The sequence below is a fragment of the Microcaecilia unicolor genome, chromosome 7 (genome assembly GCF_901765095.1).
Source record: "Microcaecilia unicolor chromosome 7, aMicUni1.1, whole genome shotgun sequence".
NCBI classification, from domain to species: Eukaryota; Metazoa; Chordata; class Amphibia; order Gymnophiona; family Siphonopidae; genus Microcaecilia; species Microcaecilia unicolor.
In genome coordinates, this window is record NC_044037.1 from 159,056,359 (window position 1) to 159,075,293 (window position 18,935).

The following is an 18,935-nucleotide window of genomic DNA, read 5'->3' on the forward strand; positions in this document are numbered from 1 at the left end:
TTCGGTCCCGAGGGCCCTGGGTAGAGGGAGTGACTGCGGCAGATTGCCCACGCGGCCTCTCACCACTGCCGTCTCCGGAAGACCGGCGGGCCGATGGGACCTGTGCTCCTGGGGTCGGTGCCGATTTCGTGGACATCGGTACCGGTACCGAAGATCCGGCCGTCGACACCGATGCCATCGAAGTCGACGTCGAGGGGCCGGCGCAAGTTCCAAAAAGACTGTCCCGTAGAACTTGCCTCGCCACCTGTGTCCGTTTCCGGAGACCGAGACACAAGGTGCACGTCTTGGTATTGTGCTCCGGCCCGAGGCACTGGAGGCACCAAGCGTGAGTGTCGGTCTGCGAGATATGCCGGCCGCACCGACCACACTTCTTAAATCCACTCGGGACCTTCGAGGACATCGACGGAAAAATCGTGTCGGCGAAGTTAAAGTCGTCGATGGTGGCGGTAAAATTCACACCTCGAAAAATAACTCGACCGCGCGGCCACAAGGCCGCAACAAGACGTCCCCTCTAAAAAGACGAGGGAAACAAAGTTCTTTTTTTTTTTTTTTTTACACAAAATAAAACAGAAAAGTGAATAAAACAGTACGAAGAAAAGCTCGCGGCGAACGTGCGATCCGGTTTCCGGGGCTGACAGAGAGAGAGACGAACGCGGCTCTCTCCAGCGCGGAAAAGAAAAGACTGAGCGGGAACGGCCGTGCATGCGCGGTGGGCGTACCCTGCGTGCGGGACCGCCCGCAAAGTTTTGTTCCGGTTGGTGGGGGCTGCCGTGGACGTCAACCCAGTCGTGAGAACAAGCAGCCTGCTTGTCCTCGGAGAATGAAAATTACAGATTCCGTATTAATTTGCGGCACTTATATGAATAGGTTTGTAAAGTGGGCTGGTTACATGTGGAAGCAGTGCTATTTACACATGGAAGTTGCAGAGTTTGTGCCACTCATTTTCAAGGAGGATATTTGTAAGATGGCATCTCTCACTGTGCATGCTAACAAATACAAGTGCACTCCTGCATGTCCTCTTACGCATTCTACAAAAGCCTTTTGTAAACTACTGTTATAATTGAGCATATCCTGACCTAGATATCTCAGTTCTATGTAAAATGGGCCTTCACATGCTTCACAAAACTTTAACAGTATACAGACCAGAAAATACTTACACTGGGATATAGCAATACAAAAGTTGAGCATTAACACAATGTTTGTTCAAAAGGTTTATTTTTCCTGCATGAATAACACTGTTCTAAATATGTGCATGCACCAAGACTTCTCAAATCCCCTACACTTCTTTGGATCATTTTGCAGAGACAATGGATTACCTGTATTCTTGATCATCGCTCCAACATACTGTACTGTTTCCACTTAAACGTTCACTGCTCCTCTGATTATTTGTCAGTGAAAGAAAATCTGGACAACTCTGTCAAACAACAAAATGTAGAAGCAGCAGAAACAGACAAAATTAACTTCTACAAGGAAAAAAGAGCATGTAAAAATATCAAAACAAATGTGTGTGTTAGGGAAACAGCTTTTCAAGATAAAGGACAAGCAATGGATGAAAAAGCACCCCAGACTGGACATTATGAATCCAGTAACAACCAACTGCATCTGGAACACCAATGCAGACTGTGCTGACAACTAGTATTGGTATTGCTTCCCCATCCAGTACTCATTGCCACCATGGTAACCTAATTTCCTGAATGCCATTTGACTACATCCCATCACATTAGCGGTTAATATGCTAATTTCACACTACTGTCTCACATAGGCGCCCGGTATAAGAGGCTTGGGAGCCACAAGACTACAAAATACCAGTACTTTTCATCCCCCCAACATCCATCTCGCTCACTCCCTCCCTGCATCCCTCTAATTTGATTTAGATCACCGCCAGTAGTGGCATGCCGATATCATACTAACTAAAACAGCTTGCTTCAGGGCTTCAGCCTGACAGCATTCCTTGTGATATATACATCCCGACGCAACTTCCTGCTTCTGCGAGGGCGGGACGCATCATAAGGAAGGCTGTCAGGCTGAAACGCCGAAGTGAAGTGTTTTAGTTAGTATGGTAAAATTATGTATCATACCTGATAATTTTCTTTCCCTTAATCATAGCTGATCAATCCATAGACTGGTGGGTTGTGTCCATCTACCAGCAGGTGGAGATAGAGAGCAATCCTTTTGCCTCCCTATATGTGATCATGTGCTGCCGGAAACTCCTCAGTATGTCGATATCAAACCTCCATCCGCAGGACTTAGCACTTAGAGAATTACACCCACAAAGGGACACTCTGCCCAGCTCACCCCCGCCGAAACGGGGGAGGGGAATTAACCCAGCTCATCCCCACACAAGTGGGGGAGGGGAATCCGTCCAGCTCATCCCCACGGAGCGGGGGAGGGACACCACCCCGCCGATGCGGGGGGATCTGGCTTATCCTGCAACCGCAACCGCGGGAGGAGCTGACTGACCCTAACACCGCCGAAGCGGGAGGGGTACAAAGCTGCCATACAGCCGCACGAAGCGGGAGGGAGCGCCGGCAGAATTTAGGTCTCAATCCAGCCCCGTAAAACGGAGGGGAGAGGAATGCAGCAGGTCACTGTAACACAAAATGATCTCAACTCCTGAAGAATCCAACTGAAAAAACTTGAACACTAAGTCCTCCTGAACAGGAACTGAAGACTAAACTTGAACCTGAAATGCAACCAGAATAAAAACAGTACAGATATCTGGGAGGGGCTATGATTGATCAGCTATGATTAATGGAAAGAAAATTATCAGGTATGATACATAATTTTACTTTCCATATCATCATGCTGATCAATCCATAGACTGGTGGGATGTACCGAAGCAGTACTCACCCAGGGCGGGACATAGAAATCCCCGACCGCAACACTGAAGCTCCAAACCGGGCCTCCGCCCGAGCAGCCACAGTCAAGCGGTAATGCCTGGAGAAGGTATGAGCCGATGCCCAAGTTGCCGCCTTGCAAATCTCTTCCAAGGAGACGGACTCGGCCTCTGCCATCGAGGCTGCCTGAGCTCTAGTGGAGTGAGCCTTCAGCCGGATAGGCGGCACCTTCCCCACGGCCACATAAGCCGCTGCAATGGCTTCCTTGACCCATCTTGCCACTGTAGGCTTAGCAGCCTGCAGACCCTTACGAGGACCTGCAAACAGGACAAACAGATGATCCGACTTCCGGAAATCATTGGTCACTTCCAAGTATCTGATGATGACTCGTCTCACATCTACTACTACTACTTAGCATTTCTATAGCGCTGCCAGGGTTACGCAGCGCTGTACAAGTTTCACATGGGGAAGGACAGTCCCTGCTCAGGAGAGCTTACAATATTTGAGAGCAGAGTACTCCTCTGGGTAGTCCTCCCTACGAAAGGATGGGAGACAGAGCTGCTGATTCACATGGAAGCGAGAAACAATCTTGGGCAGGAAGGAAGGCACTTTGCGAATAGACACTCCTGCCTCAGTGAACTGCAGAAAGGGCTCTCGACATGATAGCTCCTGGAGCTTGGAAACTCTTCTGGCTGAAGTGATAGCCACCAAAAAGACTGCTTTCAACGTCAGGTCTTTCAGAGATGCCCTCGACAAGGGTTCAAAAGGCGGCTTCTGCAAGGCTCTTAGCACCAGATTGAGATTCCACGCAGGTACCACTGAGTGCAGAGGAGGGCGCAGGTGATTAACTCCCTTGAGAAAGCGCACCACATCTGGCTGCGAAGCCAGGGAAGCACCCTTCAGGCGGCCCCTGAAGCAAGCCAGAGCCGCTACCTGGACTTTAAGGGAACTGAGCGACAGGCCTTTCTCCACACCTTCTTGCAGGAACGCCAACACTGAAGAAATTGGAGCAGTGAAGGGAGAAAGTGATCCTGCCTCACACCACGATGCAAAGGTACGCCAAACCCTGGCGTAAGCAGTAGAAGTAGAGCGCTTCCTCGCTCTCAGCATAGTGGCGATGACCTTGTCTGAGAAGCCCTTCTTCCTCAGACGCTGCCGCTCAATAGCCAGGCTGTAAGACCAAAGGGGGAGGGATCCTCCATCACCACGGGACCCTGATGCAACAGGCCCTGCTCCGCTGGCAGCCGCAGAGGGCCATCCACTGAGAGCCTGATCAAGTCTGCATACCAGGGACGTCTGGGCCAGACCGGACCCACCAGGATTACCCGGTCCGGATACTTTGCCACCCGGTCTAGCACCCTGCCCAACATGGGCCAGGGCGGAAACACATAGAGAAGCTCCTGTGCCGGCCACTGTTGGAGGAGAGCATCTACTCCCAGAGATCGAGGGTCCCGTCCTCTGCTGAAAAAGCGCGGCACTTGGCAATTGGCCGATGACGCCATCAGATCTAGGCTCGGCTGGCCCCAGCGCTTCGTGATGTCCAAGAACGCCTGAGCCGATAGCTGCCACTCTCCAAGGTATGGCGACTGAGAAAGTCCGCCTTGACATTCATGACTCCGGCAATGTGGGCCGCTGACAGCTGCTCCAGGTTCGCTTCCGCCCAGTGGCATAGTTTCATGGCCTCCTTGGCTAGAGGGGCGCTCTTGGTACCTCCCTGGCGATTGACATAGGCCACAGCCGTGGCATTGTCCGACAGGACCCGTACTGGCTTCAACGCCAGTACCGGGAGAAACTCCAAAAGCGCCAACCGAATGGCTCTGAGTTCCAGGAGGTTGATAGACCACTTTGCCTCTGCAGGAGACTAGAGCCCCTGCGCTGTCCTTCCCAAGCAGTGGGCTCCCCAGCCCGTCAAAGAGGCGTCCGTCGTGACGACAACCCACTCCGGGGTCAAAAGAGCCATCCCTGCGGACAACTTGTCTGTCCTCAGCCACCAGCTCAGCGCCTTGCGCACCGCTAGGTCCAAGGGAAGGCGCACAGCGTAATCCTCCGACACTGGAGTCCAGCGCTGCAGCAGAGAGAGTTGTAGTGGTCTCATATGAGCCCTGGCCCAGGGCACTACTTCCATCGTGGCCGTCATAGAGCCCAACAGCTGCACATAGTCCCAAGCCCGAAGAGGAGAGGCTACTAGGAACTGGTCCACCTGAGCCTGAAGCTTGACAATCCAATTGTCCGGCAGGAACACTCTGCCCATTTGGGTGTCGAAACGAACTCCTAGATATTCCAGGGACTGAGTCGGGCGCAGCTGGCTTTTCTCCCAGTTGATGATCCACCCCAGGGAGCTCAAAAGAGCAATCACCCGGTCTACAGCTCTGCCACACTCTGCATAAGAGGGGCTCGGATCAACCAGTTGTCCAGATAAGAATGGACTTGTACTCCTTCCTTTCGTAGGAAGGCCGCGATGACCACCATTACTTTGGAGAAGGTCCGCGGAGCAGTAGCCAACCCGAACGGGAGGGCTCTGAACTGGAAGTGTCGGCCCAGGACTGCAAAACGCAGAAAGCGTTGATGAGGAGGCCAGATGGGAATATGCAAGTAAGCTTCCTTGATGTCCAAGGATGCCAGGAACTCCCCTGCCTTCACTGCCGCTATCACAGAGCGGAGAGACTCCATTCGGAAGTGCCGAACTTTCAAGGCCCGATTGACCCCTTTGAGGTCGAGGATAGGCCGTACAGAACCTCCTTTCTTTGGTACCACAAAGTAAATGGAGTAACGTCCCTTGCCAAGCTGATCTTCTGGCACCGGAACGACCGCACCCAGGCGGATCAGATTGTCCAAAGTCTGCTGCACTGACACAGCTTTGACCGGAGACTTGCAGGGAGAGTGTACAAACCCATCTCTTAAGGGTCGGCAGAACTCTAGCTTGTAGCCGTCTCTGATGACTTCCAGGACCCAAGCGTCTGAAGTTACCCTGGTCCACTCGCCCAGAAACGAGGACAGGCGTCCTCCAATCTGCACTGGGCCATGGACCAGGGCCCCGTCATTGGGTACGAGACCCTGGGGGAGGACCGGAGGACGCACCTCCGGGACGGCGGTCTCTGCGAAAGTAATGCTGCTTGGGGGAGAAGTTCCTCTTGAAGGAAGAGGGGGCAGAGGAGCCCGACTTGCCCGGGCGATACCGACGGGCTTCCTGAAACCATCCTTTGGAGGAACCGGGGCGAGCACCACTGGCCCGAGCCCTGACCTCTGGTAACCTCTTGACGTGTGAGATCGGTCACAATTTTGTCCAGCTCGACCCCAAAGAGCAGCTTGCCTTTAAAAGGCAACTTAGCCAGGCGAGACTTAGAGGCGAGGTCAGCAGACCAATGATTCAGGCAAAGCCAACGCCGCGCAGAGACTGTCTGAGCCATACCTTTAGCTGAGACTCTCAAGACATCATACAGCAAGTCTGCCAAATAAGCCAAGCCCAATTCCAGGGCAGGCCAATCAGCCCTCAAGGAAGGATCCGAGGGGGAAGCCCGCTGCACAATCGTCAGGCACGCCCTGGCCACATAGGAGCCGCAAACTGAGGCCTGCAAACTTAAAGCAGCCGCCTCGAAGGACGACCCTAAGGCCGCCTCCAATCTTCTGTCTTGGGCGTCCTTTAGGGCCGTGCCACCTTCCACCAGCAACGCCGTTTTCTTAGTCACCGCAGTGATTAAAGAATCCACGGTAGGCCAAAGAAAGGCCTCCCGTTCACCTTCAGGCAGATGATAGAGGCGGGACATAGCCCTAGTCACTTTGAGGCTCGCTTCTGGGACATTCCATTGAGCCGAAATCAAGGTGCGCATGGCCTCATGCACGTGGAAGGTTCTAGGTGGGTGCTTCGTCCCCAGCATAATGGCGGAGCCAACAGAGGCTGAGGGAGAGACGTCCTCCGGAGAGGAAATCTTCAAAATGCTCATGGCCTGCACTAACAGGTTGGGCAAATCCTCTGAGCGAAAGATCCGCGCTGCAGAGGGGTCATCCGCTCCATCCGCGCGGGAATCCGTCTCCTCCAAGGAATCCCCAAAGGACCGTTGGGAGAACTCAGATACGCTGCCCTCATCTACATCAGAGGAGACAGAGTCCTCTAGGGCCTGGAAATCCACCCGAGGGCGTTTGCTTCCGGAGGCCTCCACCCCTTTATCAGACAGGGGGGCAGGGGCAGCGTTTTGCATAAGAAAAGCCTGATGCAGCAGAAAAATGAACTCAGGGGAGAATCCCCCCGAACTGTGCACTTCTGCAGCTTGGGCCACAGCCCTAGACGCACCCTCAACCGGCGCTCGCAAGAGCAGGGGAGAAACGTGCTGCGCATCCAAAATGGCGTCCGGCGCGAAACTCCGAGGAGTCGCGTGGGAAGAACGGCGCTTAACTTTGGCCACTTTCTTACCGTCGCCCGAATCAAGGGCGACCATAGCATTAACGTCTCCCAGCTCGAGGGCGGCCCAAGAAGAAGTTGTCCGAGCAGAGAGGCCGGCCAACATGGAGTGGGCGAGCAGCGGGGGATGGGCGCTTATGGCGGGAAAAACCACCGCACCGGAGGAAGAACCGGGACACTGACCGGACTCCAAACTGATGCTCAACAAAGGCGATTCAGGCTTTGAAACCCCCGCATCCTCGCTAGACGCGCATACGTGGACCGGGGAGCGAATCTTCGCGCCCTCGCCCTCTGACGCCATAGGCCACGTGGAGACCGAACGGGGAACCCCCTGCCCGCTATAAAAAGGTAAAATTACCTGTTTCTCGCTCCGAGCTGTAACGAACTGGTGTCCCAGTGAGCAGTTGCAATAAACGTTGAAATAAACGCCCTTAAAGGACGTCCAAAAATTTTTTTTTTTTTTTTGAACGGAGCCAGCGGGAGGGGGGAGAAAAGGAGGGACCTGGCACCACCAGGTTTGCACTTGCTCAAGAAGAGCCCTCAACCCCAGGTACTCAACAAAACCTAAAAATTAGGCTTGGAGACCTAGCCAGAGCTGCTGCTGTATGTGACCACCACCTGCTGAGATAGAGAACATACTGAGGAGTTTCCGGCAGCACATGACCACATATAGGGAGGCAAAAGGATTGCTCTCTATCTCCACCTGCTGGTAGATGGACACAACCCACCAGTCTATGGATTGATCAGCATGATGATATGGAAGCTGCTGTGCTACCACCGGTGACCTAATCAAATTAGAGGAACTGCAGGGAGTGAGTGAGATAGACACTGCATTCCGGGCGGGGCGGAGGTGGACGATGGAGAGGGATAGACACTGCAATGGGGGGAGAAACGAGGGAGACGGATAAACGCTGCATTCGGGGGGGGGGGGTGGATGAGAGAGAGGGATAGATACTGCATTCGGGGGGGGGGGGGGAGAGGTGGACGAGGGAGAGGGATAGATGCTGCATTCAGGAGGAAACGAGGGAGAAGGATAGATGCTGCAATGGGGGGGGGGGGGGGGAGGAGAAACGAGAGAGAGGGATAGATGCTGCAACGGACAGGAGAGAAACAAGGGAGAAGGATAGATGCCGAAACAGAGGGGGGAGGAGAAACGATGGAGAGGGATAGGTGCTGCAATGGGGAGGGGGGAATGAAAGAGACATTGGACTAGAAGTAATGGAGGAGGAAAGAGGTACTGAACCCAGGTAGAGTGAGATGGTGGGAGCAGACAGGAAGAGGTGCTGGATACTGGAGGGAGAGAGAAATACTGGGCCAGGAAGAGGCAAGAGAGACTGCTGGACTGGAGGAGGTAATGGGGAGGGGGCAAGGAAAGAGGAGAGACACTGGTTCTGCGGGAAGGAGGGAGAGAGGCAAGAGAGAGAGAGAGATACTGAGACTGACTAGACTGAAGGAGAGGAAGAAACAGGACGAGAGATTGAGAGAAGGGGAAGTGAGAGAGAGAGAGAGAGACAGAGTGACTGGACTGGAGGAAAGGAAGAGGGGGAGGTGAGGAGAGAGAGAAACTAAGTTTGAGATTGCCTGGAGGAGAGGAAGAGACGGGGAGGAAGACTGAATGGGAGGGGAAGAGAGAGACTGAGATGAACTGGAGGAGAGGGGGGAAGACACTGGACTGGGGGCGGGGGGGGGGGGGGGGGGGGGGGGAGAGATCAGGAAGGAAGAGAGGAGGAGAGATACTGGCCCCATGGGTGGGAGGAAGGGGAAATTGAGGAAAGATATTGCCCCCACAGGTGGGAGAAACGGGACAGGCAGACAGAGATGCTGGGCATGGAGGAAGCATAGGGACAGGGACACAGAAGGGCAATGCTCGACAGATATACAATAGGGACAAGCAGGGGCAATGTTAGACACAGGGATGATTGGGTCACAGTGGGGTAATGCTGATCATGGGAAGGGAAATGCAGGTCTACCTAGGGCCACAGAGGAAGAGATGATGAATATAGAGGAGGATAGGGACGCTAAGAGGGCAGAAGCTGAACATGGAGGAAGGGACAGGGACACAGAGGGAAGATGGATGGAGGATATGAAGAGAGAAGAAATGTCTAATGGACAGGAGCCCTGAAAAGATGGGGAAAAAAATCAGAAAAGCAGGCAAGAGACATCGAGACCAAAGCGAATAGAAAAATAAAATACTCGGACAACAAAGGTAGAAAAAAGTATTTTATTCTGAATTTATTAATTAGAAAATGTCATCTTTTAGAAATGCATATTTCTTGTATTTTGCATTTCAGTTTCTATTTCTCTATTAGTGCTGTGTGCAGAGTCTGACTTCCTGAGGTTTCTATTTCAGTTTTTTACCTTCATATCTCTATAACTGATGTGATGTGATAACTTGTTTCACATTTAAGGGTCTCTGTGTGTGTAACCAAGGTATGGTATTCTGCTAGCATATAGAATGTGTAGAGATCTTGTGGCAGTCTTGTTAATTTTTTTTCACTAGATGGTGTATCAGAGTTTTAGGGGGCATGGTGTAATATTTACAGTGCTGCCTTTTCATGCATAAGGTTTTTGCTTTTTGAGTCCTGGAAGTTAATGCTGTTGTGCAAAAACACACTCAGAACCTTATCTTGCTATACTTTTGTGTATATAGTGTTTTACAGTGGAGGAATTGTGTTGGCCTTACTGAGGTGGCATCAAAAATTATTTGTCATAACATCTGAGTGTTGGCATCTCTACACTCTGGTCCAGTATATTTCTTCCCTTTTCCCTTCACTACCCCATGTACAGCACTTTTCTTTTAAAATCCAGCAACTGAAGCTTGCACTGTTTAATTTTCGTTGCCACTTTATTCTCTGGCATTTGATATCTATCTTAATATCTAAATTTAACAGAAGGTATTATCTGCCACTATTTTACTGACCCTTCTGTTTGCTTTGAGGCAATTAAGGACTTGGGCCTGGCCCCACACACTTTAGCCTCCCCAAACAGCTGAGCCACCGTCCGCCTATGCTGTCTCAATCTTAATTGTAAAATGTGCAGGTGTTCTATAGTGGATAACATAACATCTCATCATAATTTCCTTTCTTTGAGTCCTGCTAGATCAGACCAGACAAGGGGGCTATGCTCCTCAAGCAGCAGATGGATGCAGAGAACACCGACATTTCAGTGACATCACCAGTATAAGGCATGGTGCACCCCCAGAACTTGCCAGGATAGCATTGCCAAAGCAAATCTGAAAGTGAAATTAGATCTTACCTGTTAATTTTGTTTTCCTTTATTCACTTCAGATCAGTTCAGACACTTGGGTTCAGGGGCGTAGCTACGGGTGGGCTCAGGCCCACTCAGTTTAAGCGCTGAAAAAGTGCACAGCTGAGCAGCCACTGCCTTTCTGCCTCGTAGCAGCGCCGGCCTGCTCAGCCACCTCCCACCTGCTTTTAGTCTCAGGGGCGGCACTGGTAGCTGTAGTGAGCGAAGTGATGCTCCATGACGCAAGCCACACGCTGTGCGGTGCCGAACAAATCCGCCACTTCCTGTGGGCTGAGGTCATGTGTGTGGTGCCCTTCTTTTTCCGGCCTGAACAATGAGTCTGGTAGTTTGTCTCCGGTGGCTCCCCCGTCTCCCCGTGTGGGGCTTCGACAATCGGAAACAGCTCCGCGGGCTCAGCAGAGGGGAGTTAGCCCCGTATTGGCCCTCCGTCGCTCCTCTTTTCTTGTCCGACTCTCAAGTCTCCGGCGTGGTTCCCGCAGGACTGGTGGATGAGTCGGGACTCGGGAGGGTTGCCGTCCCTCGACGTCAGTCTGCTCCTCTCAGCCTGTGCTCCGATGGTGGAGCGGTCAGGGTGTGAGGTAGGTCCGCTCGTATCAGCTCAGGCATTTATATTTTGAGGAGCCAAGGGCAGACACCATGGGGGTGGGGGAGAGAGAATTACATGCCCACCCACATTGTGCCAAGGCCCGCCCAGAATTGGTTGTCTGGCTACGCTACTGCTTGGGTTTACACTCCTACCAGTAGAAGGAGAATGAGAATTATTGGGGTCAAGTATCCTGTGCAACCCACATCTAGCCAGTATTTCTGTACCCCCAAGTCATATGACCAGGCCTGTCACGTATCTCATTGTTAAGTGCCTTCCATTTTAATTAACCCTTTTTTTCACCCCTTATGAACTGAGGATCAAGAAGGAACAGAAACTAGAACTTGTTTTTCTTCTTTACAGCTGAGTCAGCAACTGCTCTGCCACTATGCACTCCTGCTCTTCCTCACATCTCTTCAAAACTTAGCAAAAATGATCCTAGGTGAGTTCTGAACTGGTCTGGAGGAACTAAAGGAAAGAAAAACAGCAGGAAGACAATTTCTACTTCCTCAGCATCCCTCCAGACCAGTTCAGATGTGTGGGAAGTACAAAAGCAGCATTCTCTAAAGAGTGAGTGGTGAGGAGGAGGAGGCCACTATTAAACCTGCAGACACCTTGCTCAAAACTCTGCATCCTTTGAGCTTGAACATCCAAACGATAATGCTTCACAAAGGAATGCAAGGTGCCTACTTCACCACCTTATAAGTGTCTTAAGGGAGAATAAGGCTACGCTTCATCCAGAAGTCGCTTGCCCCTTGGTTATGTGCCTGAAGGAATGATGAGACTGGGCAAGCTTTGAAAAACGTATGCCATAGCAATGGCCTCCTGTCCCATACATACAGTTTTTTGGTTAAACTTTCCCTCTGCCCCTGCTATTGTCATGGTTCCGCGCCTCAACCCCCACCCCCAGTATCCGTTCCTCTCTTCCTCCCTCCGGCCGGCATCCATTCCTCTTTCCTTCCCCCTTCCTCGGTCTACCTCCAAGCCGTCACCGGCAGCGATTCCAGTAAGCAGCCTGCGCCAACCTTGCAGGCTTCCCTCTACCATGTCCCCACCAGTGAAGAAACATGAAATTATATTATTGAGGGCGAGATGCTGCAGAGAGAAGCCTGCAAGGCTGGTGCAGGTTGATTAAGGAATCGCTGCCAGCAATAGCTCAAAGGTAGATGGGGGCGGGGGGGGGGGGGGGGGGGGTGGGGTGGAGGAATTTAGAGAGAGATGGGCAGCTGCCATGAGGGCGAGAGAGGTATGAGACACCGCCAATGAGGTGCTTTTTTTTTTTGGGGGGGGGGGGGGGTCCACTAGACTGGGTGGGTCTGAGACAAGACTGGGTGGGCCTGTGCCCACCCAGGTCCACCCGTAGCTATGCTACCGCTATGAGACAATACAGAGACGGGTCTGGAATTCGCACTGGTCTCTACATCAGAAGATCTATTGACAAAAGAACTGTAACAGAGGTCCCACTGTCAACCACGATCTCCAAGGTAAATCCAGAGCCACTAGCACCACTGAAACTCCATGCCTTTCTATATTTTGAATGGTCCTGCTCATCATGGGCCACAGTGGGAAAACATGCAGCAGACCAGAAAGGGTCCATGGTTACATAAGCTCACTTATTGCCGTCACTCAATAGTCTCTTCTGCAACTGAAGAACCTGGCTGCTTTCACACTGCCCAGTGACACCAAAAGGTCCATGACCAGTTGCTCCCAGCACTGCATTACCTCCTCTCCACAACAATGCCTCTGATGCCACTGGAAGACTTGCGCCACTACTGTGACATTTTTAGACAACATTCTCTGCAGTGCCTTGTGCTGGACCGAGGACTAGGACTGCAGCACCAGATTAACTTATTTGGTTTCCATATGCTTACTGAGTAGCCTAGTGGTTAGTGCAGTTGACTTTGATCCTGGGGAACTGAGTTCGATTCCCACTGCAGCTCCTTGTGACTTTGGGCAAGTCACTTAACCCTCCATTGCCCTTGGTACAAAATAAGTACCTGAATATAAGTAAACCACTTTGAATGTAGTTGCAAAAACCTCAAATATCAAGTCCCATTTCCCCTTTCCCCCTTACTGACCAAGCAACCTCTTCCTTTGAGCAATGGGCTCCCCCATCCCCTGGGGATAGCATCAGTTGTGACCACCATCCACTCTGGGTCTTCAAGACTTGACCCTTTCTCCAGGTTGGTCCCAATGCAACCACTGAGTTACGCTCAGCCTCTCCTCCCCTCAAAGCAAGGAATGTGCATACAGCTTCTGAGTTTGCACAGACCAGCATGACAACAGCGTTCTTTGCAGAAGTCAGATATGGACCCTGGCACATGGGAGTTCTATTGCCACCACCATGGAGCCCAACATATGAAGGTAACCTGATCTGAGGTCCCTCTCTGCTGAGCAGGCTCCAAAACCTGCAAAAGCAACTTGTTTGATTTTTTTTCCATCAGGAATACTTGCCTCCATCTTTACTGAAACACCCCTCCCCCAAACACTGTCAACCTGTTCTTGGCCATCTTGACCTCCCAGTTCAACTCTTCTAGAAACTGCACTTTCCCCCATTGTAGCCCACGTACATTCCCAGAAAGACTTCATGAAAATCAACCAATTGTGCAGAAAAGGGTGCAGCAAGATGCCTTTCTTGCACAGGGCTGCTACTAACCATTACATTACTTTGGAAAAGGTCCGAAAAAGGTCCTTGGAGTCGTTGCCAAACCAAAGGGCGGGACACAGTACCGATAACCTTGGGATTATCGGACTCCTTTCTCTTTCACTGCACATATCCAACAAACTGCTAATCCTGTCATTTCTTTCTCTAAAACACCCCAAAATCCATCCCTTCTTTTCTGAACACACTACCAAAACCCTTATCCACACTCAGCACCTCATGCTTAGACTACCACAACTTGCTTTTCACAGGTCTCCCACTAAACTAACTTCTCTCCCCCTCAATCTGTTCAAACTTCTGCTGCATGACTTATCTTCCATCAGTGTTGCTACACCCACATAACCCCTCTCCAAGTCATTTCATTGGCTCCCTATTTCCATATACAAGTCAAACTCCTCTTACTGACTTACAAGTGAATTCATTCTGCAGCTCCTCATTAACTCTCCATTCTTCTCTCTCCCTATATACCTCCCCAGGAATTCTGTTTTTAAGTTAAGCAAAGTTATTCAAAAGATAGCAGGCCCAAGTACTTTCACATTTGGGTGACACCATCCGACGAAGCCCAGTACAGATGCTAACTAGCGAGATCAAGAACCTTCTAGCAATGTCCCACTGTGCGTGCACTGGTGTCTTCCCACCCAATGTGTGAGCCCTGGCCCCTCAGTCATATTAAAAAAGCTAAAGAATTCAACTCCAAGGGGAGGTGGGAGGGAGGGAATATGAGAATACTTGGCCTGCTGTCCTTGGAGAACACTTGCTACAGGTGAGTAACTGATTTCTCAGATGACAAGCAGGCCATCATATTCTCACAGCTAGGAATCCCAAGCTACCAGGCTCACTGAAAACAATGCTAGGACAATAAAGACTCAAAATGTCGAGGCCCATTATTCAATCAACCTTACAGAATTTGTTTACTAGTTGTGGAGGAGCAGTTTAGAACAGAAGAAAACCTGACCTAGGGGAAGGGAAGGTGGAGTTGGGTTCTAGACAATGAACAAATACAGCAGGACTGCTTGCCTGAACTGGCTGTCTCATCAAGTATCCTGCTCCAGGCAGTAACCAGATGTGAATGTGTGGACAGATGACCACATCACTCTGCAAATCTTCTCTATAGAGGCTGGCCTCGTGGGCTACTGATACAGCCATGGATCTGAAATTATGCGCCTTGACATTTCCCTCTAGAGTCAGCCCAGCCTGGGCATACGTAAAGGAAATGTAATCTGCTAGCCAACTGGAAATTCTCCTGTTGGCTACCCCCATCTTATTTGGGTCAAAAGAAACAAAAAGCTAGGTGGACTGTCTATGGGCTTTAGTCTGCTCGAGATAGTCTAAGGTTCGTTTGCAATCTAAGGTATGCAGTACACTCACCAAGATGGGGATGTGGTGTTGAGTTATGTTGTTGGTAGAACGATCGACAAAGATGGAACACTGACACTACCTTAGGAGGAATTTAGGGTGTGTGTGTGGAAACTACTCTATTAGAGTGAAACAGTGTAAGGTGGGTCAGCTTACTAGGGCCTGAAGCTTACTGACCGTCACCAGAATCACAACTTTTGAGGTCAAATACTTCAAATGAGAGGAATCAAGTGACTCAAAAGGAGCTATTATCAGCTGGGTGAGGACCACGTTAAGATCTCTTGACACAGGTTTGATAGGGGGCTTTATCAATAACAAACTTTGCATGAAGCGAATAACTAGAAGCTGTACAGAGATTGGGTTACCTCCCACATGGTGATATGCATTGAGACGAACCCTTACAGAATTGGTTTTCAAACAGAGAGGTGCAGGAGCAATTCAAGCAGTTTTTGTGTGGGACAAGTGAGGGGATCTAAGGCCTTGCCCTCACACCAGAAGCATAACTCATCTACTTCAATGAGTAACACCTCTTAGTGGCGTGTTTTCTGGAAGTCAGCAAGATGTGGGAGACACCCTCCAGCAAATCTAAGGTTTCAAATTTTATGTTCGCAGCATACAAGATGTGAGGGCTGGGGATTGGAGTTTGGAATACAAAGAAGACCCCTTGTTCTACATGATGAGGGACTGAAGACAGTCCCATCTCCATGGGATCTTCAGATGATAACTCCAGAAGAAGAGGGAACCAGATCTACCTCAGCCAGGAAGGCATGTTTATTTATTTTAATCACTTTTAACCCCCACTAATAACCTAAGCTTCTTCCACAAACACATATAATTCACAGATATACATAATGAACAATACTGCTGTCACCAAAATCCAAGCCGTATGTAGCCTATCACAAAAAAGATACTACAAAAAGCTGAGCTTTCAACATCTTTTTAAATTGTTATAAACTAGAGGTAACGTGTAACTGGCCAGGCAAGGCATTCCACAGTAGAGTTCCTGCCACTGAAAAGGCAGCTGCCCTAGTAACAGCATAGTGCATTGAGGTCACCAATCCCAAATCCAAACATTTAGAAAAGTCAGATCTCAGAGACCGCCCAGAGGCCCAGTAAAAACCTGGGCAAAATATCAAGTTATACTGCCACGAATTACTTGAGAAATAAGAGTCAGAACTTTATATTGTATTCTAAATTTCACAGGCAACCAGTGAAGTTGTTTCAATATAGGTAATATATGATCAAATTTGGATGTTCCAACAATCAGCTGTGCGGCTGCATTCTGCACAACCTGCAGTGCTTTTAATCTATACTGTGGAATACCCAAGTAAATAGAGTTACAATAATCTATCTCAGATAGACCCATCGCCTGAATTAGGATCATAGTTCCCTGGTCTTGCTTGAGTTTCAGCAAAGTCTTCGCTATGAGAGGTATTGGAGGATACGCATACAGAAGACCATCCTCACAATGCAGGAGGAAGGTATCAAGATGTTAGTCTATCATGTAATCTGAGCCTGAAGTAGAACTGGGGGACTTTGTTGTGGAGACGAGTGGCAAAAATATTAACCAAGAGGGTACCCCATTCTCAGAAAACCTTGCAGGCTACGCCCATATTGAGAGACATTTCTTGCAGTTGTAAAACCCTGGTCAGTCTATCCGCCAGGCAGTTATCCTTTCTTGGGAAGTATGTGGCTCAGAAGTCCATCCCCTTGAGGAGGATCCACTGCCACATCTCCACCAGTTCCAGACATAAGAGGTAGGATCCCATACCCTCCTGCTTGTTTACATAAAAGCAGCGCTTTTTTGTGCCAGTATGCAACGGTACGGCATACCGGCACCTTTCCCCCCCCCCCCCATCCGCTCCCCTGCCCTCCCCCTCCAGCCATCCATGCCCATCCCGCGATTCCGTTCGCTTCCCTGCCCCCCCTCCAGCCATCCCTTGATTCCCTTCGCTTCCCTGCCCCCATCAGCCATCCATCCCCACCCCGCGATTCCCTTCGCTCCCCTGCCCGGCATCCATACCCACTCCGCGATTCTCCTTGCTCCCCTGCCTCCGTCGCAGCTGCCGCAGTGAAAGGCCGCCAGCCTTCCCTTCATTTCCTGTCAGTGTCCCGCCTTCTTCTGACGTCATTGCGCGAGGGCGGGACACGACAGGAAACGAAGGGAAGGCTGACTGCCTTTCACTACGGCAGCTGCGACGGAGGCAGGGGAGCAAGGAGAATCGCGGAGTGGGTATGGATGCCGGGCAAGGGAGCGAAGGGAATCGCGGGGTGGGGATGGATGGCTGGGGGGGGGGGGGGGGGGCAGGGGAGCGAAGGGAATCGCTGGGTGGGTATAGATGGCTGGAGGGGGGAACAGGGGAGCCAAGGAATCACGGAATGGGTATGGATAGCTGGGGGGGGGGGGGGGCAGGGGAGCGAAGGGAATTGCAGGGTGGGTATGGATGGCTGGAGGGGGGAGCAGGGGAGCCAAGGGAATCGCTGGTTGGGTATAGATGGCTGGAGGGGGAGACAGGGGAGCCAAGGGAATCACGGGATGGGTATGGATGACTGGGGGGGCAGGGGAGCGAAGGGAATTGCGGGGTGGGTATGAATGGCTGGAGGGGGGCAGGGGAGCCAAGGGAATCACTGGGTGGGTATGGATGGCTGGAGGGGGGGCGGGGGAGCCAAGGGAATCGCTGGACATGGGTGGATGGAGGGGGGGGCAGGTGAGAGGAGGGTTGCAGGACATGGATGGAGGAGAGGGAAGGGAGAGAGAAGAAATGCTGGACATGGATGGAGGGGAGGGAAGGGAAGAGTGAGAGATGAGATGAGGGGAAAAGGAAGAGAGGAGAAAGTCTGCACATAGATGAAGAAAATAGACAGAAGCTGGATCCACTGGACGGTGAAGTCTGCGGAGGACCCAGCTTTTACTTACGGATGTAAAACAAGAAATGAAGAAGAAAGGCGGAAAGTAAAGAAATAAATGGAAAGGAAGCCCTGGAAACGGAGTTAAGGGAACAGATAGAGAGCAGAAGAAACAGAGACTGGGACCAATATGGAAAGAAAAACAGTCACCAGACAACAAAGGTAGAAAAAAATCTTATTTTCATTTTAGTGTTTGAAATATGTCCAATTTGAGAACTTACATCTGCTGTCTTACTTTGCACTGGGTATACTGGAGCTGTAACAGCTTACAGAAATTATTTCTAATGAAAAAAAATCACATTATGTTTTTCTCCTATACTAGTATAATATTTTCAATGATGTAGGTTTATATGCGCCATAGCTGGAATAAGGGGTGTGGCTATCATAGGGGTGGAGCCATATGTGGTGACCACGCCCATAATGAGTACCGGCACCTTTTTTTCTACAAAAAAAGCACTGCATAAAACACTCATACACATAGCAAGTGAATCTCTCTCAAGTACAGATGTTGCTATAAAGGAGAAAAAGACTTCAGATGCTCAATAATCTCATTACCTCGCGCCTTGACTACTGCAACTTACTCCTCACCGGCCTCCCACTTAGCCATCTATCCCCCCTTCAATCTGTTCAGAACTCTGCTGCACATCTTATATTCCACCAGAACCAATATACTCATATCACCCCTCTCCTCAGGTCACTTCACTGGCTTCCAATCAGATACCGCATTCAATTCAAGCTTCTCCTTCTTACCTACAAATGCACTCAGTCTGCTGCCCCTCACTACCTCTCTACCCTCATCTCCCCTTACGTTCCCGCCCGAAACCTCCGTTCACAGGACAAATCCCTCCTCTCAGTACCCTTCTCCACCACCGCCAACTCCAGGCTCCGCTCATTTTGCCTCGCTTCACCGTATGCTTGGAACAACCT

General features: G+C 50.7%; 1 protein-coding gene across 5 annotated transcripts in view; it reads right to left on the bottom strand.

Annotated features, from left to right (window-relative positions):
- The window catches only part of LOC115474560 (shugoshin 2-like), a 235,697-nt gene that overhangs the window by 106,408 nt on the left and 110,354 nt on the right, over positions 1-18,935 (bottom strand). For all 5 annotated transcript variants that reach the window (XM_030210074.1, XM_030210073.1, XM_030210075.1 and 2 more), the window contains exon 5: positions 1,317-1,414. In XM_030210074.1, the coding sequence (XP_030065934.1) occupies positions 1,317-1,414 (98 nt within the window). The remainder of the gene's footprint in view (positions 1-1,316; positions 1,415-18,935) is intronic.